The 22,336-nt window shown below is 39.3% G+C and overlaps 1 protein-coding gene across 5 annotated transcripts in view; it reads right to left on the bottom strand.

The window, feature by feature from the left end:
* GRIP1 (glutamate receptor interacting protein 1) overlaps window positions 1-22,336 on the bottom strand; it is a 234,666-nt gene that overhangs the window by 11,788 nt on the left and 200,542 nt on the right. For 3 of the 5 annotated variants that reach the window (XM_050892301.1, XM_050892309.1, XM_050892316.1), the window contains 8 exons: window positions 15,815-15,884; window positions 15,417-15,562; window positions 10,780-10,924; window positions 9,538-9,686; window positions 9,186-9,374; window positions 5,569-5,722; window positions 1,083-1,194; window positions 893-937 (listed from right to left, as the gene is read on the bottom strand). In XM_050892301.1, coding sequence (XP_050748258.1) covers window positions 893-937; window positions 1,083-1,194; window positions 5,569-5,722; window positions 9,186-9,374; window positions 9,538-9,686; window positions 10,780-10,924; window positions 15,417-15,562; window positions 15,815-15,884 — 1,010 coding nt within the window. The remainder of the gene's footprint in view (window positions 1-892; window positions 938-1,082; window positions 1,195-5,568; window positions 5,723-9,185; window positions 9,375-9,537; window positions 9,687-10,779; window positions 10,925-15,416; window positions 15,563-15,814; window positions 15,885-22,336) is intronic. The other 2 variants (XM_050892325.1, XM_050892332.1) reach the window with 1 other exon arrangement.

Raw genomic sequence — 22,336 nt, 5'->3', positions numbered from 1 at the left:
CTAACTATGGAATTAAACCAGTATAACATTTTCTCCTACATTTCTCTGGTTTGCAATAACAAATACATGAGAATCACATTTTGCTACCCATACATGCAATACAAAAGCCATAAATCTGAGGAAGTAAATTAATCTGAACTGAAAAACTTTCACCCAGTTATGCCATTCACATTCCTCCTGGCTGCTAAAGGACTTTATATAACATAAAAATGAAAATGAGATTCTGCCAGTTTTGCAGCTCCAGAAATTTAAAAGAACATAAAAGAAAATATTTTAGGACCTTTCATTCCATAGCTTTAAGTGGCAGTATAATCTTAATTGTTCTGATTAGACAACTTAGAGAGAAGGTGATTAGAAAAATAAAGACTCAAAGTTACTCTGTCTCTGTTCCCTTCCCACTCTACCCCCCTCACAATCTAACACAAAGCATGGTTAGATTTGCAATTAACTTCAGGATGAAAAGTGAAAATTTTTTACGTAGTGAAGAAATTGCTGTATAACGAACATTTCTCACATTGGCAGCTTTTTTTGCAGAGTGGTAAGGTTATAGGTAAACATTTTGAAAAGCCGATTTTCTTTTATGTTCATCTTAATCACATTAAGTTTCAATTTAAAAGACAACCTACAACATGCTAAGAAAAGCTGCATAAAGCGTCTGTCAGAGAATGGGATGCATTGCTGCAGGAAGGTTATGCCCACTTAAGAAGTTCTGCGCCATTTGCTGCCTGTGCAGACAGCATCAATGGTTATGCACAGCAGAAGCTGCAAGTCAAAAGCTCTGGGGTGAACATGTTTATAGAATTTTGGTTGCATTGTACAAAAGAAAACAGCTCTGGTTAGGGGCGGGGGAGGCAGCTGCACAAGCGAAAATATAAAGGTAAAGGGTAGGTACCAAGAGAGTCATGTTTCTCAAACACAGACGCCTGTCAGCCTTGTCCTGTGGAGAGGGGTTAAAGCTTTTAAATGAATTGGTGTGATTAGTGCAACTTAAAAGAAAAAAAGGAGAAAATAAAATGAATGTAAACCAAACCAAAACTATTATATTTCTCTATAATTGGAAAGAAAGGTTAAGATTGTTCTACCTCTAGTTCCCTCAGAATTCCTGACTGGCCACAGGTCTCTAAATCCTCCAGAGCCTGAGACCAGAAATTTTCCTCCTGGTCAGCCTCGGTGTTATCATGGGTACCTGCGAAGCTAGATTTACAATGAGAGGTTAAAAAAATGTGGACTTTTTTCCCCTCAAAAAATATATTTTACACATGTGCCTTGCCACAGATTGCAACTTGAATGACAGAAGGTTACGGTAGGTAGGCAGGAGAGTGGGGAAGAGTTGCCGATCAGGAGAGGCTGGATGAACATGCAGAGCACATGACAGACAAGTCTTCTCATAACCTGGCAGTCGCTAGCAGCTGGCAGGATCTGAGCAGCCAGTTATTCAGTAAGGAGATAAATGGATTCCAAGAACAATTCAATACACATTTTTACTGGATTAAAACTGGGACGCCCCTATGAAAATTAATGAATCAACCAGTAGCGGTGTGCAGAGCTGCTCCGTGCAATGAATATTTGCAATAAAACCTTTCAACCTCACAGACTTCTCCCAGGGGATATGAAAAGAGCCCTCATTTTTGCAAACAGCATTTTGCAAAAGAGGGATGGCGGTGCTTTTTACCCGATTCCTTCAGCCTAAGCTGCATTTATCGTTATCAATTTAAGCCCACCTGACTGCCATCATATAAACTGCTCCAGTCATTTCATACACAAACACAGAGAAACTTTCAGGGATGCAGCTGTCTTGCATGAAGACTTAGGTCTCTGGTGTTTCATAAACGCACCGAAGCCGCCTTATTAGCACTCTTGAGCAAGATGTTGGTGACAGCGATGCTTTGGGAAGTTGCCCAGCAAGAGAGGTCTGATAAAAAACGCCAACTCTGGACAGCAGCAACACAGCCCAAAGCAACACCATTACAGTGTATGTGTGTGTGGGGAGGAAGCAGTTTTTTGCTGTCTTAGCATGAGGAATCAGCTCAATGAAGGTTCACACAAGCGTCAGAGCTGCTGCCCCGGAGGGGGCTGACTATGTGAAAGGCACAGGGGAAGGATGAGGAAGGACAGAATGAGAATTCACCCTTTTGGTGGCAGCAAGCTGTTACTTTGGAGCAGCTGCCCATGGACTGCAGCTAGTGGTGCTTAACAGCACATAAACAGAGAAAACACTATTATGGAAGCATCTGAGGCCTTGCTTGACAAACAATGTATTACTGAGAACAGCATGAATGTAACACTATTAACAGAATAGCTTCTAAATAGGAGAATTGCCCAGCACAACGGACCACAGCTTGAATGCTTCACACACATGCTACTCTGCCTTAGAGATGCTTTCTTACAGTTACAATCAGTCAAGCAGACAACGGTCAGCAATGATTCTCCATCTAGCATCAGTGTCTCTTCTAAGATATTGCAATAGATACAGCAATGGTGAGAATACCTACTCAGATCACAGATGCAATTCCTCCCAGGCAAGATAAGGAAGTATTTAAAACATGATTTTAGAAATATCCTTGACTTCTGAAATTAGCTCTTTCAATAAACCTAAGTAGTTGTTTTAATAGCCAATGTTGAACATAGACTAATTTATCCATTACAATACCTTTCTTTATATTGCATACTAATATTATAATATAAAATGCTACTTGAATTAATGGACAGGATTATTTGAGGCAATTGTCTGTGACAGCAAAGACTGGATTTCTGAGAACTGGAAGTCCATTTCTTCTCCGACTTCTGTGAAGTCTGAAATCATGATGTCTATACGTCTGGACCTCTTTTTAGCTGACGCAATTCCTTTTTCTGCCCTCACCTCCTCTTTTGCCTTTTCTCTGAGTCTTGTCTCCTGGCGTGTGAAATGCTCAACTTTTGCATCTCCATTACAGCCATGTGAATAAACTGATTTGTAGCTGAACTACTGCACCAGAAAAAAAGAGGTACCAAAATAATTTCTCATCTAGATGGCTTTTTTTTCTGAAACCTGAGAGATTGATTTTATGTCATGTGAAATATTTTTTGACCTATAACAAATATATTTGGTTTTCTGATGCTTATTCAAAGAGCCATCAGAAATTTAGATGCACAAAAATGCTGAAGGAGAGGTAGTGGGACAGATATGAAGACACAGGTGCCTATGATTTGGTTCTTATTGCCATATGAAAGACAAAATAATTTTTTTTTTTTTTTTTAGTTCAGGAGGTGATAGGATGTTCTAGGATCTGGCAGACTCATTCCTGTAAGTATTGTTTTAACGTGCAAAAAATTTGCCCTGGAGCAGGAACTATAACAGACTTGTTCTTCTTGCCAGTGATAGGCAGACACCAGGCTACAGAGCAGTTTAAGCTCTCTGGTTTCATTTGCTTTCCAACTGAAATTTCATTGTCACTCAACGGCATGTTAATGATGTGTTTTCTGCTTTTACCCTGTTTTTCTCCTTTTTCTCATTTCAACTGTTTTTCCTTTCTTCCCCCTTCCTCCCCCCCCGCCCCCACCTCAGCCCAGCTGGATCTCACTCCTGTGCACTCTTTGTTCTCCTACCTGGAAGTATTCCACTCTTCCAGCTGTCCCCCACCTTTCCTTTGCCCACCAGAGGCACCTTTCCACATCTTGCCCTCCTTCTTCATGCTCCTGATGCTCTCTCCCCCTGATCTTTCTACAGAAGTTTGCTTTAAATGGTTTTCTTGATTCTCTCCCAATGTCTCAGTCTCCTTCTGTTGCCACATATTCTTGGAAGCTGTGCTACACAAAATAAAGGTAAGAAAAACATTACTTTTTAGTGTTAAAGAAGAAGATAAGTTGCTTAGCTAGAGGCAGACAAGAGGTGGTTTTCTGGGTATCCCTATAACAGGCTGGAAGAATAGACATGCCCTTCTCAAATACTCCAGCACTTGGTATAGGAACACCATCAGGTGTGGCATAATCCATTTTACAGATACAGGGTTAAAATAATAATTATTTTAATTTGTGTCATATATCGCAGGTGTAAGTCACATTAATAAGTGACAAGACTCTTTAATGTGCATTCTTTCTGTTGAATAGTGCTTTAAAATGGTAGTAGAATACATGCTTTTCATTTAGAAGATTCTGTATTTTACAATCCAGCTTCCCAGTTCACTACTCATCAACTTTTACAGCCTATTACTTATGTAACTGCAAAACAGTAGGTGTTCTGGAATCTATGGCTGCATCTCATCTGCAAAACAAAATATGGGCTTTAACTGTGGATAAAGATGCTGCTATTAAATTAAAGATATTAACTTACCAAGAATGGGAGATATGAAGAAAACTATGGTAATTTCCTTTATTAAATATTGTCCACTACTAGCCTATGAAAGCTTATAGTATGCTTCTGGCCAGTAGGGACCAAAGGAGCTCGATACGGACTGAGCGTTCACACTTGCCTAGATCTTTGCTATCATCTTGCCAGACTTGTCTCCAGACAAAATGCCACTGGGCAATCTGCTGTATCAGAGGATTTGTCATTCAGATTCTGAAAAGCAGCATTGGCATCTAAGCTTTGCCTTGATTTGTATTTCAAAGGTAACAGACTGGACCTTATGGATTTACTTATCCAGTATGTTTATACAGGAACCAGGAAGGTTTTCCTTAGTACTAAACTTGAATTTTTCACAGACTGGGATCTCAGGCTCATTGTGCTGCTACATCAAGAAACTGTATTTCTAATGAAGGACATGCATGTCTGCAAGTCCTGAGGATGGGTACAAAGAGCACAGAAATCTTTCTAACTGTGATGTCTGTCTTCCCTTGTCTGAGGAAGAACTGTTCTTTGGCAGGAATTACCCAAGTCTCTGCAGTGGTTCCACTGCCAGATCATCCTTAAAATAGAGAATGAGACTTTTGGGTCTTTCACTATCTCCAAGCATTGTCAACTATGCATTTTTCCCTCAGGAAGTTCTTTTGCCTGCAGAGAAATTCATTGAAAAGGAGATTTACTTCTCAGAAGAAAAGGAATGAATGCATGGCAAACTACCATAGCTTTGGACAAGACATTTCTACCTGGATCACTTTGTTCTCCTACTGAGTCACTGCAGATGTCTCAAGCATTTATGGAAGAAGACTGTAATTTCTGCTTCTTTGCCCAAACCAAAATGAAGAATTTTCATGGAAGACAAAAGATTAACATGTCAGTTGTCTTTAGCGGATTTATTTGTAGGTTTATTTTTGTGGAGTAGAAAACAGAGCAGGTTTTTTCTGAAGCTTACCCAGGGGAATGCCCTAATTTTTTTGTTTGTTTATTCTTAAGAGATAAATGCTGTGTTTTTTTGTCTGAAGTAACTCAAAATAAATATATGTCTTGGTTTTGGCATCATAATCTTCCATAAATGTCACTAATCTATCCTAATAAGTTTCATGAAGTATAAATACTATATCTCGTATTTAAAGGAAGAGCTGTTACAGCTGCATTAGGAAAACATAATTTCATTCCAGACAGTAAGTGTTCATTTTTGAGGCACTGCTGCAGCTGCAAATCAGAAAACAGAAACTTGTATGGGAACTTACCTGCTTGCTGTAGGTCGGTCCCATTTGTCATCACTCAGCCCTGTATCATGAAATGGGTGGTTTCGTGGTTTGCTTGGAGGGGACAAACTAGTCTGTTTAGGACTCCTCCATTCATAGGCATTGAAGTTGTATCCTGAAGCCTGATAGCTGTGTCCTAAAAAGATGCATTATATGTTTACAGCACTGTGTATGTTGTAATGACAGAAAAGCACATCTCTGAAGCTGGGTTCTCTAGAACTTGGATGTTGACTTATGATTGCTACCTTTTTTTTGCAATAGTAGTCAGATTATTTATGACCTAAATTATGCCTGGAATTAGGTGTGCTCTAGAGCTTCTCCTGTGAAAGTCCATTGAAAGCAAAATCTTAAATATATCTAACACTGTTCTCCTACTGTTTATGTCTCAGCTGCTTCTGATGTTTAGTTCTAGACATCTTCACAATTTACCACTTTCCAATTTGACATCATACATTGAATACTAGTGAATAAATCACGTGTGTTACGGATGTGTTAAATATGTGTTAACGTGGTCATGCGCAACATGCCCCAAATTAAACCTAAGCTATTAAGAAAACTGCGCTTCAGACCTATTGAAAAAAGAGTTTGCAAGGATGCATTAAAAAACCCCATCAGCCTGACTTTTCAGATGACTAGCCAGAAAGTTTTTTCTTCCTCCTGGTAACTTTCTCAAATTTGGAAGCAATGCAGCCAAAAATTAGTGACATATTAGTGTCAATTATGCACAATACTACCAATCTGCAGAATGGCTACCTAGATGCAAAAGTTGGCATGGTGCAGAGGCTTTGAGTGACCACTAACTGAAGTAACGCCAGAACAGGAAAGAGGGCAGCTGTCTCCGCACCGCTGAGGCAAGGACTCATTAATACAAATGCAGGACTGTGCTGTCACGGCCCTGCGCTGCCCTGCATAAAGGCCAACATGGGAATCTCTGTACCCATGCCCCTTTGTGGAAAGGGGACTTGCACTTAGCAGAGCTACTGCTTTTTGCTAGGGCTCCGAGAGCTGAGAAAAGGCCCATCTCACGATGGGCACACATGCCCGGGACCAATATACACCCTTGGAAAGCTCACTTTGCAGAAAGTGATTTCTCTATCAGCCATTTCGAAATACCTCAAGGCCATGTAAGTGGCATCAGACAGCCTTTATATCTGAAGAGTTTATTTCTGGGTGCTTTTATCATACAAGCAATGTTGGTATTAGTTCAATAGTATTTCTTTAACTGAATTCTGCGTAATTTGAATTCTAGGTAGGAACCAGACAGTCTGGCTTCCAAGTGATGTATCAAGAAGAACACATGGATCGACTTGTCACAAGCTGATGCTGATCTGGTAAGCAAAATCCATTATGGTAGAGCTGCTATATATATATTTCATCTTGACATATTCCTTTTCTAGCTCTATAGTTGGCGTTTTCTGATGTGCATATTGGATTAGGAAGTTCTATTTTGTTGATGACTAACAAATATCACTGCTGTCACCTCTCTAAAGAGGGCAATTTGCTTCCATAAATCAGTCTAGACCTGTCTCCCTCAAATCCCATGTAACTAGAGTTGTATGCATTTTCCAGCTACTTGGCAGACATAAACATACTCCCAGATTCTAGGAAGGGTTTTGGTTGTAAAAATGTAACTGCTGTGTGGGGAAAGCTCCGGATTAGTAAGGCAGACACATTAGACAAAGGTACAAAATGGGGTATTAATTCAAGGAGAGAAAAGACTGCTCACCAGCTGTAATTAGTAACTAATAGGATAAAGCATTATCTGGTGTTCCAGAAACATTCCCCGAACTCCTCAATTTGCTTACCCTGTGCTTATGCCAAGAAAGGTTTGGAGAGAAGCCAAACTCAACTTGACAGGTCAAGACAGAATGAACTTTAATAGAAATGTGGGTCACATTGGTACCACAGCAAGGGATAAGGCGCAAATCTGATTACAGTCAGGCTGTTTAGCGGAAGTGCCATGTATCCAGCCAAGTCTGGGCTGATTTTTTCAAGGGAGTTAGAAAAAAATCTGCTTTGAGATACTGGTTTAGTTTTGGCATGGCATCCGAATCATCAGGACTTTGGAAAGCAGTCTGGGCCTCAGTCCTTTCCACAGTTGAACAATTTGCTCCAAATATCATCAATTCGCCCAGGAAATGAGAACTATCATCTTGGCACTTTTTCAGCAATACTTCTCCTTAAAAAATATCACAAGAAAATCTAACATGATTTATTTTGGTAAACTAACCAAAACAGTTAAAAACAGAAAAGGCGACAAATTCATCTCAACTCTAACTCCAGTGAAATACAAATTATACAGGGGGACTATAGCCCAATACATTGAGTACTAAATAAAATGTTATGTGTAACAGTAAATTAAAAGTAAAATGTAGAAAACAGGAGTTATAATTAAATGTATTGAGACTGTCTTGTTTGAAGTAAGTTGATGCCAAATATATGCAGTAAGGCTAAGAAATACTTAAAAATTAAAGAACGGAAAAAAATGGCCACTAGCGGTGACATCAGCTACTTCTTGATCTCAAGTAGCTCAGCAGATTTCAAAGGAAACGTTCTGCTTTCCAGAAGAAACTGCCAGTGTTATCACTGAGCAGGCATATTAGAGAATAGCAGTGAAAGTCATCAGCACAGAACTTCAGTCTATACGGGAAATCTGCTGGGCAGAGCTCGGTTTCAGTTCTCTCTGTGAGGGTACAAAACAGCTGTCCGTGAGCTACTACCCACACTCCTGGAAAGCAACAGAACGAAACAGGGAAATAAAATTGAAAGGATGTGTGCAAGCAGAGTGAGTGAGAAAAAATTATTTGAGGTAAGGATCTACCTGTCCAAATACCTGCCAGGTAGTGGGAATACCTGCTTTACTACGGAAATAAACATTTTAAAGAGAGTTAAATAAAACACTGAAGCTGTGTGGAAGTTATTTTTCTTGTTATCTAGAATATTACAAGATGTCTGTATCCATCACTGCCTAAATAAATCTCTTACAAATTAAAATGAAATTATTTGAAAATCCTATATAAAACAATAGCCATACAGAAGTAGAAAATTTAGCATTAAGGAAAATCATGTATTTAAACAGAATGATTGTTTTTGAGACCTGAAAGTTAGATGCTAATCCTGCAGGAATGAGGAAGAAGCAAAAGATTTACAAATCATGAGCAATGCTTAACGTTCCCTCTTCAGCAGTTTATAATAAATCTGTTGTCAGCTAAAAATTACTGCATATGGGCATCAAATTCATGAACAACTTCAGTGTGTTCTGTGCCTTGCATTGATCTGTATTTGAAGGATAAACTCATTTAGTTGTGGATGAGCTATGGACCGGGCTATTCAGATGTCAGTAAAGCTAACAAAAGCCTGTTAATGTATTGATAAATGCTTCCTAACACATCACATTGTCATGAAAGAATGAATCTGAGGCCAGCCAAGTGTAAGAAATCATGCTGCCTGGTGAGGTGTGTGGTCATAATGAGACACTGGCACATTACAAAGTACAAGGTTTAAAGTTGGTACAGATAAAGTTCTCTTTAAGGCAAAGGCAGGTCAACCATGAAGGCGATAATTTCCACTTTAAATGTCAACTGCATTCTTGATAGTACCTTGATTTCCAAAGCTGGTATCAATACCAGAGCCATCCCACGACTCTACTGCGCTGTCAACACTTGGGACTGTAGTGGAATAGATGTCTGAGAGTTTGCCAGATTTCTGTGCAGCAGGAGTTTCATCTTCAGCATCAGTCAGTTCACTTATGTGACCCACAGGGACAGAAAATTTCTTGGGACTGGTAGCTGAATAGGATTATAAAAAAAAAAAGGGGGTGGTGGTCATTGCTTTACAGCAGTTCTAAGAATATGCTTTTTACTACCGACACGACATTTTTCCAGGGATGGCCTAAATGCTTGTTAATCTGTAACAACACATGTATTAAAGACGACTGATGCTACCCTTGGCCATACTCACCATCTGTCTGCTTCTTGATTTTCAAGGTGACAGTTTCTCCTGCCATCTGTAATAAATGAATGGCTTCACTCAAAGGTTTTCCTTTCAGACTGCTACTATTTATTGCTAGGATTCTGTCTCCTATGTGAATTGCCCCAGTCCTACAATAAGAGAGAGAAGTAAAACATTGAGAAGAGAGCATAAAAAGCAACAAAGGCGATTTCTTGGCATATTTGGAGCATGAAAGTCTCATCTCCCTTTCTTTCTTTCATTTTGCTTTTATAGCTGTGTTAGAGAGTAATTCTTTTGTTAGAAACACTTAAAGCAAGTCACCTTTGTTGCAGTGACAATAGCAGAGCTGAGGCATGGAGATGTGGATTTCTGTGTTACTGCGGTAGCTGAGTTAATCACCTATGGATGATATTCATTGCAGCCCACCTGTTTAAGAGCCATCTCAGACAGCTCAGTAAGTTCTGAAATGAGTCAAGTTTCTAGAAGTCTCACAATATAACAGATAATGGCAGTGTGAGCAAGTAACCAGCTATTTCACCAACATGGCTTTCAGGATGGATCATATCAAGAGAAGAAAATAAGTTCTCTTTGTGTAAATGCACTGTTTGTTCTGCCTGTGCACAGTATCATGTTTTGTGTGCTCTAAGTTCTCTCTGAAACCACCACCAAAGGTACCAGTTGCAATGACTCTACCTATCTTAGAAATAACAAGTGATAGAAAACCTTAGCATTTTCATTATTCTCTATCCATCACTTACCACGAGGACCATTTCTACTCCTCAGATAATGCTCGCTATGGTGTACGTAAGTGCACGTACAGATGGAGTGTGTGTATACAGTAAATGGCAGATAAGTATACCATAAGTTCAGATAAACTTAGACACATGAAGTGCTTTCCTTACCTATTGTACTATACAAGGCTATTGCTTTTAAAAGGCTGCTAAAATGTTCCTGTGACTGAGCAGTTTGATTGACTAGTCTTTCCTAGGTGATTTATAATAAGGACCACAATCCTCTGCTCTGTCTTGTACAGTATGTGCAAGAACATCCTGTTAAGACATTGCTCATGCTCCTGAACTTGGCAATGATCAAAAAACAACAGCAAAAAGATTATAAACTCAGATTTGGAGAATTATAAAAAAATAAATTGCTAAACCATGAAAATTAGCATCTTCAGGTAAATAAAATAAATCTTTGTCTTGACAAAATGAATGTTTAAAAATAATTTGCTTTCCAATTTACCTTTCAGCTAATCCTCCTTTTGTAAGGCTGGAAATGATTATGGGATCAAAGGGCTCTTCAGTACCAGAGATTGTAATTCCAAGAGGCCCACCATAGCGCTTGAGCTCGACAGTATAAATAATTGCTCCAGAGCTCTCCTGTTCATCTGCAATAAATGCCAAGGGGATGCAATTGGTTTCTTATGAAAGAGGGAATGAAAAAAACAGCACATTCAGTGTAGTGACTGGTAATCAAACAACATTTTCAAAGGATTACATTTCAGATGTACTTCTTAATCATATGCTACTGGATTATTTTGAAGAAAAAATTCTCTCTTGTGCAATTTCTTTTTTATTGCCAAAACCTGATTACATTGAAGTCAATAGAAAAAATCGCCTCGTTCTATTAAGACTAAATTTTACTCTGTTTAAAATCTTTATGTCTTCTTTCCTATTAAAATACAACTTCAGGCTATTTTGTTACAGAATCACAGAATAGTTGAGGTTGGAAGGGACCTCTGGAGGTCATCTTGTCCACCCCCCCTGCCCAAGCAGGGCCACCAGGATCAGGTTGCCCAAGACTGTGTCCAGACAGCTTTTGAATGTCTCCAAGGATGGAGACTCCACAACCTCCCTGGGCAACCTGTGCCAGTGCTCAGCCATCCTCACAGTAAAAAAGTGTTTCCTGATGTTCAGGAAGAACCTCCTGTGTTTCAGTTTGTGTCTATTGCCTCTTGTCCTGTCACTGGGCACCACTGAAGAGAGCCTGGCTCTGCCTGCTTTACATCTTCCCTTCAGGTATTTATAGACATTGATAAGATCCCCTCTGCGCCTTCTCTTCTCCAGGCTGAATGGTCCCAGCTCTCTCAGCCTTTCCTCATAGGAGAGTTGCTCTAGCCTCTTCATCGTCTTTGTGGCCCTTTGCTGGACCTGATCCAGTATGTCCATGTCTCTCTTGTAGTGGGGAGCCCAGGACTGGATGCAGCACTCCAGAAATCTCTCACCAGTGCTAAGTAGAGGGGAAGGATCACCTCCCTTGACCTGCTGGCAGTGCTCTGCCTAATGCAGCCCAGGAGGCTGTTGGCCTTCCTTGCCCCAAGGGCACATTATTAGAAAAAAGACAAGTTACTACTATTGTATAAATACTGGTACTCATCTGTTTCTTGAACTGAATGGAAGGTATTTAGAATCAAAGATAATTCAGAAGTTTTAAAACCAAACTTCCTTAAAAGAATTGTAGGAAAAGTCACAAGTCATGATAAGATGAGCAGCTGTCTTACTAAGAGAACCTGAAAAATTTCCCATGTTTTTGATGGACAAGTTTTAAGCTTTTGTAACAGAATAAAAAATAGCTTCTGAATTCTGAATTATCAACTAAGTTGAATAATAACTCCATTAGATTTGATTTCATTATATTGCATGCAGTCATTTGCACTATTTTGAAATTTTAGTCTTACCAAACAATCATCAGAAATGGAGAAGAACTAATCACTGGGTAAGCTTAAATACAACATATTTTCCTTAAACAATACCCAATAGGTGTTGCAGCAACAAGAAAGGCTCCTGTATTTATACAGTGCATGCTCTTTACATATTATAAAAAAAAAATCACAGCAGGAGAGCAATCAACTGCAGTATCTTTGAGTTGTGAAGGGATATTTTAAAATTTAAAATGCCAGATTTCTCCTCAGATCAAAATAACAAATGCTCCCTTGCCCATCTTATGATATTGGTATACAGCCAGGATGTCTGGCCTGGCGGGCAACTTTTCCTGGATCTGTGGGTAATGACATTTCGAATGGCTCAGCGAGTGTGGAAAATGTCTAGGACGCACATTCTGTAAATGTTACTAGAACTAACCTGAGACAAGTTAGAAAATTCAAATGTTCCCATTTCTGTTCCTGTAGATAGAAAAACTCTAAAAGGAAAAAAGACACCTGCATCGCTAGCAAAGGTTCAAAGAGTTGCTTTCTTCTAATGCTGAACATGGTACTTCAGCAGAGCTGGAGAAATGCTAATATCTTTGGAGCTACTTTGTTTCTTCCCAATTTGCAGAAAATATAGGCCTTTAGCTTCCCCCCACCCCAACCCACTCCTATTTCCCCCTTGAGGTTCACTTTTTGCTACACCTTTGCTACTGTTTTGCCACTGTTTTTTAAAACATTTTTTCTTTAGCATTTCAGGAGACCCTCATTCATTTTAGATTTCAAAGTATCTGAAATCTGCTATAAATAATTTCAATTAGACTTTGACACTTAGTCAACTGTTACAAGAACCATTTATATAGAGAATTTTGTTCTGTAGGTCTCTGAGTAGCTGTCCATTTACATTTGAATCTGTTCAGTTACACCAATCATGTCTGGATAAGACACTGTAGTTGTGTGAGAATCTTGATATAGATATATGATGTAACTGTAAAATAAGCAATGTGAATGTGTAAAAGAAAACCATGGAATAAGAATCCCACTCAGACTAAAATCTGTACAAGCCAAGAGAGCAAAGATGTTATTTTACATGGGTGGAGACCGAAATCCACGTTTCAGTGACAGCAACAGAAAATGTGTACCAACTTCAATGGAAATGGAAGCTGTCCTAGAAACATATTAAGTCCACAACGTGAGGGGGAGTAGGGGGACGACATGACACACACAGGACAAACCCACAAGTGTTTAAAAGTGTGGTAGAAGTTATTTCTTCTTCTACATGGCTCTAACTCATGCCCCTCTTCTATGGTCTGTTGGTAATTTCTCTGCAGGGTTATTAATGAGACAGAGTCTTCCAAATGAGGGGAGGAAGGTGAAGGAGGGATCTTAGGTGCAATGAACACTTAAAAGACAGACTCCCTCTTGTGCAGGAGAAAACTCAAACTTCCTTCTCCAGGCATTTTTCCTGTCAATCTTCTGCCAAGTGTAGTTGCAGTTTGCTCTTCATAACATACCTGGTTTGCTCAGTTTTGCAAAGCAACTGTCAGTCAGGTGTCCCTTTGGATGTACAGCCCATGGCCAGTCTGGCCAGCCTCTGCCCAAGATGGATCAACTATGTGTAGCAAATCCCACCTCACCACCTGCGGGGACCTAACCACAATATCCTGCTGAGCAGTGGCCATTCACATTGCTGGCTCAAAATTTACTCCTGAAAGCCAATTTGCACGAGGTGCTAAGTGCGTCTGCCTTTGCTTTGTACTGATCGTACTGAGAAGGTACTTTCTGTTTGCTTTCAAAAGCATTAAAGGAAAAGAGCATTCTAGTGCAATTCTAAACACCATTTCAACAGTTGCACTTGATTTTAAATAATAAAGTGCAGCAGGCTGTGCCTTTTTGCTGTGAGATTGTATAGAGCTTAAGACAAGTGAATCTGCAGTTCATGCTTTTGTGTAATGCTGTAATATAAATCCCAGCAGTAATGGTAGTTATAATTCTCTAACTTCCTTTGCCACTAGAATGCATAACAGAACTCACTTTATTATCTCCAGATAGAAATTCTGCTCTTAGGGAATCCATAATGGGGAAGATCCAGGAATATTAATAGATGTAGGTATGCAAAATAATGGCAGCTCCATTACTTCCACCGGCCTGATCAGACATGGCTCCTCCATCAGCCATCCAGCACAGCGTGTAAAGTACTACTTACCTTTAAGCATGTGAGCAGTCATACTGAAGTCAAGTTTGTAAGTTTATGGATAAAGCACGCACTTCACCACTCTGCTGGAGAACTGAGGCCTATGGATCCATGCTTTGCTAACCATGATTCCAATTTTAAAAGCAGAGAAAATCTCAATACACTGATAAGAGAAAGATCAACCTTATATGGCTGCATCTGAGGGGAAACAGCCTTTCCAGATGTCCTGGTTTCGGCTGGGACAGAGTTAACTCTCTTCTTAGTAGCTGGTACAGTGCTGTGTTTTGGATTTAGTGTGAGAATAATGTCGATAACACGCTGATGTTTTAGTTGTTGCTAAGTAGCGCTTATCTTAAGTTAAGGATTGTTCAGTTTCCCATGCTCTGCCAGCAAGCAGGTGTGCAAGAAGCTGGGAGGGAGCAGAGCTGGGGCAGCTGACCTGAACTAGCCAAAGGGATATTCCATACCATGGAACATCATGCCCAGTATATAAACAGGGGGGAGTTGGCCGGGAGGGGCAGATCGCAGCTCTGGCATCGGTCAGCAGGTGGTGAGCAATTGCATTGTGCATCACTTGTCTTTTCTTATCTCTGTTTTTTTTTTTTTGGTATTCTTTTTCATTATAATTATTATTATTCTTAGTAGTGTATTTTTATTTTTACTTTAGTTATTAAACTGTTCTTATCTCAACCCACGAATTTTACTTTTTTTTTGTCCTTTCCTCCTCCTCACCCCACTGGGAGGGGGAGGGGGAAGCAGCTGCGTGGTGCTTAGTTGCTGGCTGGAGTTAAACCACGACATCAGAAAACTGAAGACCTCATTTTGCAGTGCAGCTCCTACAGGCAATATAGCCACTGAGAAAATTCAAAACTTTATATGCCATTAAAATTCTTTGTAGTGTAACATTTTCTGATTAGCATTAGCATAAATCAGCCATGTTTAGAAAAAACATTTCACTAAAATTTAAATGCAAAAGAATAACCCTATGTTCTAAAAATCCTGAAAATACACAAGAATCTGCAATAGGCTCATTGCTAATACCGGAATTATCTTCATCTTTGCGGATCTTTAACTTCACAAGGTCCTCACAGTGCTGAAGGATCTGGACAGCATCTTCCATTGAGCAATTGTCAAGTCGAATGTTATCTATTGCAAGCAACTTATCACCCAGTTCGAGTGTCCCAGTTCTGTGAACAAGCAAACAAGCGTACATGAAACTCCAGTAACATTAACGCAAGGTATCTTAGAAGGTATGAACATTATTATAGAAACAAGATGGATTTTTTAAAAACAATTATTTCTTAATACGCTGGACTTTTCATTTGTAACTGCTTTTTACAAAAAAACCACACGGTCTCTTACAAGCTCTCTCTGTTTAAATTGAGTCTGGCTGGCTACACAATGGAAACAGATTTTTACTGGGAGCTTGAATGTCTTACCTGTGAGCAACACTTCCTTTCTTGATATCAGAAATAACCAGAGGGTCCCCTGGTTTTCTACTGGATGGAGCTGTAATAAAGAATACATACAAGTATCTGTTTTTATTTCTAGATATGCAGATGGGCTAATTCTGTCCATAAATCAGTACTTCATACACATTATTTACCCGTATTATATTCCTCCCCTTCCCCTAAATTGTAAGTACATGAATACATACAATCATCATCAGCATACTAGTAAGACTGCATACTCCCCAAAATTAGAAAATGCCAGAATTAAGGTGACTGACACAAAGTGAATTTAACCTGATATGTCTGAATTCTGGGTTAGGCCAGGACTGAACCATGCGAAGATATCACAGTACAGCTCCAGTGATCTATCATAAAATGCTGTGTAGCTACAACACATAAGGAAGACTTTCTGTTAGTAGAACCTTTCAGCACAACTACTAATGCTGATCTTTTGCCAGAATATTTCTGTCAGTCATAAATCATGTTTTATTATATCCCTAACCAACAGAGCTGCTCTGGCAAAATATCTAGAGTGGGCTAGCCCACATTCTTTACATCCACTTTTGTCTCATTCAGTGCTTCAGGCAGAGGTATGAAGATAATGCTGCCTGGGTGAGAAGGAGGAATCTACTTCACAATAAATGAGATGCTGTGGATAGTGGCCATGCATACCATTGGGCTAATACACAGCTATCACATCTGCACAGATGTAGCTTACATCACACAGATGCTTGCTTCACTGTGACTTGCTGCTTCCTCTGAAGTAAACACGTGCCTCTTGATGAGTAACCTTGCTCCTCTCTACTGCTGCTGGGCCTTAGGCATTGTGGACTTTTCCCCACTTTGTACTGGGGATACCTACTAGAAGCCCTGCAATTCCAGCAATGGTCAAATTAGTAAACCCCCCACCAGTCCTCTCCTTGCACACTTAACTCATTTCTTCTTGGAGGTATCTGACATAACTTTCAATTTTCTGTCTGTCCATCATGGTTAAAAGGATGCTCTGCTCTACAATGACAGTCATTGCAATTCTTTACTGACTTGTGCAAAAGTATTTGACAAGTTTCCCTTGGCCAGGAAATTTGCTTAGCAATTTTGCTTGACTTTTGGTTGCGTAGGAAGCAGTTAACTACCCCAGAGGAAGAAGATGATGATTACTACTTCCAGAGGACTGTTTTTTGGAGCAGCTTCACGGAATGCATTGTTTTGGAGGGTTCATCCATTTGCTGACAGAAGACTGCACTGAAGATCTGATATGGTAAGCAGTAGGCTCAGAACTTGAGGGTGATGAAAGATACATTTTTAGACAATGGTGTGGCACCGGCTCTCCGCCATCGGGAAGTATACCACCTACAGCTGCTCTGGCCAGGAGGTAGTCCATGTGGTGAATGCAGATTGACTTTTGGGACTGCTGTTAACAAAGAGTGTGCTAATATTAAAACATTGCCACGTGGTATAAGGCTCTCAGTTCTCCTGAAAGCGCTACTGGTTTTTGCACATGTAGGGCTCTTCAGTTGCCCCAAGCCATTTCTGCTCTGTGTACTGAGGCCTCTGCATTCATTCACAGAAGGTACTTTTCATTTAGGCTGCAATGCCTAACTGACAATCACCCAAAAAGCTACCCATATTGGAGGATCACCTACAAAATCCTGATGTCAGTTACTTTAGCAGCTCATGATTCTTCTCTTTGATGGAAAATGACAGATCTTCACCTACAGCAACCACAAGGTGTATTAATAATGACATTTCCAACACAATATTCTAACAGATCTTGTTAACCTTGGCTGCCCTGACCGAGAAAGCCTTTGAATGTCCAAAGGAAATGTTTAAGAACTGCTAAATAGCCATATTTCAAATGCAGTGTCTTGAAAGTCCAGAAGACAGATGTACAAGGACTTTCAAGAATTTTCAGAAACTTGTCTAAAACAGCACGCTTTCAGGAAATGCCTATGTTGCAATTTAGAGAACAGCAACTAACTTTTTGCAAGATGTGTAATTTTCATAGCTTGTTTCTCATACTTTCACACCATGAGTCAACTATATCTTATACGACAGTTCCATGATTTACTTGAATTCTTTGGGTTTGTTTCACCAGTTAGTATCTTGTTAAAATTTTAAAGTATCACTTTGGTGAACTTTTTTTAATAAATTCTACATAAAGGTTGCCTTATAAATCTCTGAGGTTATATACCACCCACTGCACAATGTCTGCAGTTTGAGATTTGAGTATTGAGATAGTTTTTATGAAACTGCTTTATAAAAATTACCAGTACTAAAGAAAACAATCCATTATTGTTCCAAAAAGAAGAGAGAAGGAACCAAAATGGGGGAAAGAGCACAGCTCAAAGTGCGAAGCCACAGAGTACATCTGGATGCAAAGGGTATGATATTGCACACAAAGTTATTACAGTTTCAAACTGAGTAAGTGTGAACCAGCAGTATTTTGTCAGTTACCCTGGGCTATTAATTGTGTCTGGTGGATGAAAACCTTTTTGTAGGCAGCAAACACAGCTCAGTGCGAAATGAATCCCCCCATGCTGACAAGCCCTTAATAAGCAGCTACACCACACTTTGTTTTATTCTTGTTCAATGCTCATGACATACTTACTACAAACTATTCAAGTTGTGTTGCAGAGATAGAATCATTAATTTCCTCCTGAACTTTTGTACTGCACATCACCACAGCCTAAGATTGCCTCCCAAACACTAGCGAACAGATGCTGTCCCCAGCAAGAAGATTGAGTACTATTATCCTGATTTTACAGATGAGGAAAGGAAACACAGGAACATTTAGGTCAAAGTATGACAATTTTCAGTGAGCAATTTGAGATATCCATGCCTTTCTTTCTCACAATAGTTTGTAGTATATAACAGCTTCTATGCCCAAAGCACAACTACTGGTATTTTCAGCAACAGCTGCAGATGCTCAGCATTTCTGCAAGTGTGACCCCAGGATCTCAACGGTTTCCACAGAAAATCAAGCAGCCACCTATGGAAAACGTCTCTCTCTCCCTCTCTCCTTTTCCCCTGCCCCGTGAAATGACTCATCTCAGCACAAGTCTATTGCAGAGAAAAGGAAAAAAACCCTAATTTCTCCAGGGTAGCATTAAACCGTCTTGACCATGCGATCACCTCCTTTTTCTTTCCACAATCCTCCACCTCATTCATTATGCAGCCTCCATCCCCTTTGATACACACCACTGTTTCATCTCTCCCCAGAGAGCAGAGAAGCAAGAGACTCAGTGAGAAAGTAGTATTTGACCGCTTAATTAAAACAGATATCCTCATGAATTAATGCAAGTTTGAAGTGACACTGTACAGCTTTAAGTCTCCATTTTTATGTTTCATGTCAGAATTATTTTTGGTTTTAAGAAGCAATTAAAACCAAAGCACCTTACCACTCACCCATGTCCAGCCTTCTTGTTCAAGTTCCAGCTTCCCCTACCCCTGATGACACCTCAGCCTCTCCCCTTGTCTGCTGTCTCCCTGTTATGGCTCTCCACTCATTTTCTCTCCTTGTCCCATTCTGCTTGTCCACTGAAGATCTCATCTTTTCTCCTCTCTGGTCCAGCTGTTAGTCTACCTACCGTTGAGCTTTTGTAGAGACCTTACACAGTCTGTATGATGAACTACAAGTGGACTGAAGAGTGCATAAAGTTGTACAGATACTAAATTTAGTGTTGCAGCTGGAAGGCTGATCTTTAGCAAGTCGTTTGTTCTCTCTCTTTAAATTACTCTATGATTCTAGGTTTCCGTCCCAGGCTTCTACCCTACTTCTACTGGTAAAGACACACTTCCCCTGCCTATCCCCCACCACTTGAAAGCAAGTTCAGTGAAGTGTTGTCAGTTTTATAGATCATCTGTTCCATTAGGTTAAAAAACCCCTCAAACAACCCTTCTTTCTTATTTCACTGCTAACCCAAAGAAAAAAAACAATGTGACTTAAACAGATTTTGGGGTGGACATCTCACCTACCACCCAGGCAAAACTCACTTACTAGTCTCAGCCTTGCTTCAAGTTTTGGAGTTTGATCAAACTCTGAACAAACTGAACAAGCAGAGGAAAATGCTCATGGGATGGAAAAATACTTTTTATACAAAGTCAGTTCACTTATCCACAATGCTGGTTAACAGCTACTAGACTTTTTAAAAATAGTGTGATTATTAAACAGATGAAAGAGCTTTTTAAAATTAGACTGATGTAGCTCTTTTGTTCCTTAAGTATTGGTTCACGTGGAGCAGCTGAGAAACCTGCTGATTCTTCAGGCCCCGTCTTGAAAATAATTACTTGTAACATTGCAAAATGAAGTTGAGTTTGCTAGGTGAAATCCCAAAATATACAGAAACATGCTTTAGAAAGTAAATTGTCATAGTCAATGCTAAATATCTGTAGATATTTACAAAGCTTGTTTCTGATGAAATACAAAAGCAATAAAGCGGACTGTAGTATAGCTGCTAGTCAAAATGACTTAGAATAACTGATGGTAGTTTGGGTGAGATTCTGATATTCTTACCAGCTTTGCAGCTTCTTATTCCTTGAGTAGTCCCATTAGCTTCAGAGAGATTATTTATGAAACAAGGTGCTGCTGTTCATTACCAGTAAGGATATCAGAATCTTACTTAAGAAAGAAAGAAAAGGAAAAAAAAAAGAGCTGTTAACTACAATTACCAGACTGTACTAGTAAGTTATTTTATTGGACATCATTCTATGTATTTAAAAAATATTAGTCTATGGTAAAGTAGCCAGTGACACAAAAATTTATCTTTTAAAAAAAAAAAAAAATCTATATTCCATTACATGGTCTAAAATCAATGACACTGGCAAATAAATTGAAACAGATTTGAACAGTACTAGATCTACTTGAAAGCCATCCTTCTTCTAGGGAATGGTTCTGTTATAAAAGCATAATCACACACACATGGACACTGCTGTGTCACGCTTTATTTGGATGACATAATTTTAACAACTGAGACATTCTAATTGCTCCAACCAGGTAACTGGGTGTGAAAATGATGGTACCTGAAGCACGAAATAGATAGTCACTTATATTTGCAAACTGTGAAACAGGCTCTTTATTGAGTATAAGTAGCTATTAATAGGAAGATTAGACAGATATTGCAGAGATAAGGGAAGAATGATAGGATGATAGCAGTCCAGTATATGTGTGAAGGCAGCAATGGGTAAGGCCAGTATACTGCGAGGTAACCAACATGCACTATCCAAAACTCAGTGCCCTGGATTAACATTAACAATGATGTTCATGAAACTTTCTTCTGTCTTACTTTCTAGTGGTTTCTGCTATCTAAGGGGATTTTGATTTTTTTTTTTTGTTTTGCTTTTTTTCTGGCATTAATAAATCTGAAACTAAGAGAAGCTTAGTCTCTTCCCCTATTACATGTCATGTTTTTCAAAGACCATGAATTAGCTTAACTGTCTTTAGTGTTGTGTGTCACCTCAGATATGCTTTCAAGTACCTGGCTGTAACTCCATGCAGCCACACTTGGTGTTTATTACCAGGGAAAACAACACAAAGAAAGAGAAATAAATTCCTCTTCCAGGATGTCTGCCTCCTAACAGCTGACTTAAAAGAACTCTTAGACTTAAAAATAGGCATAGGGTCAGGTACCGACCTGAGGTGGGCTTACATTTCCCTTCTGACAAAAAATGTCTGTCTTGTCTGTCAGGTGAGGTCACTTCCTGACTTTCTCATCCAAATCCCGAACTAAGCTGGGGATATGGAAAGCAAGACAGGCGTTTCTCTGTAATGTTTTTATAGAGACAGCACTTTCACACTCACCATTAACTCCACTACCTTGAGAAGAGAGAGGATGAAACAGGTCTCTAGCACTTAAACAGATCAAGCTCAAAAGTGAATAAACCTGATCTCCTCTATCCCCCCTGTTTAAACCTGGTCATACCAACTCTGCCAAGTTTCCCTTAGTATTTTTTTTTTTAAAGAAATCATATAGCTTTCTGACAATATTAGTAATAAATGGCATGCTAAAGTGCCCTGACAAAAATTTGACAAAATGAAAATAAAACGCTTATATTCTTCAAATCACACTGCCTCATTTAGGAGTTAATTAGGTAGAACAGAGCAAAGCACTGAAAAGCAAGCATGAAATGCAGCAATTCAAGACTTCTACCAAGCAAATTTACAAACTTTCAGTTATTAGTATAAATCCTTTAAAATCAAATAAATAATTAATCCTAGACACACTTCATATGCATTAAATACTATTAATAAGTGGGATTATTATATATGACAGATCATTTAATTTAAACATTAAAGATACTGCAGTATACTCAGAAGAGCAGAGCTAAGATCAACCAGGTGTTGCTCTGATTATATAAAGCACTAATTTTATGAAGCACTAACTTTTGGAATTAAGTTCCAAGTCAGGAAGGTATGCAACGTTTAGAAGGGGAGTGCTAAATACGAAATCCCAAGAACATTAGCTTTCCATTCAAAGTTTACTCCTACAGACAGAAAAAAAGTACAGGATGTCT

This window comes from Gymnogyps californianus, chromosome 1 (genome assembly GCF_018139145.2).
Source record: "Gymnogyps californianus isolate 813 chromosome 1, ASM1813914v2, whole genome shotgun sequence".
Lineage (NCBI taxonomy): Eukaryota > Metazoa > Chordata > Aves > Accipitriformes > Cathartidae > Gymnogyps > Gymnogyps californianus.
The sequence above is the reverse complement of the archived record's forward strand: the minus strand, read 5'-3'. Positions and strand labels throughout refer to the sequence as shown.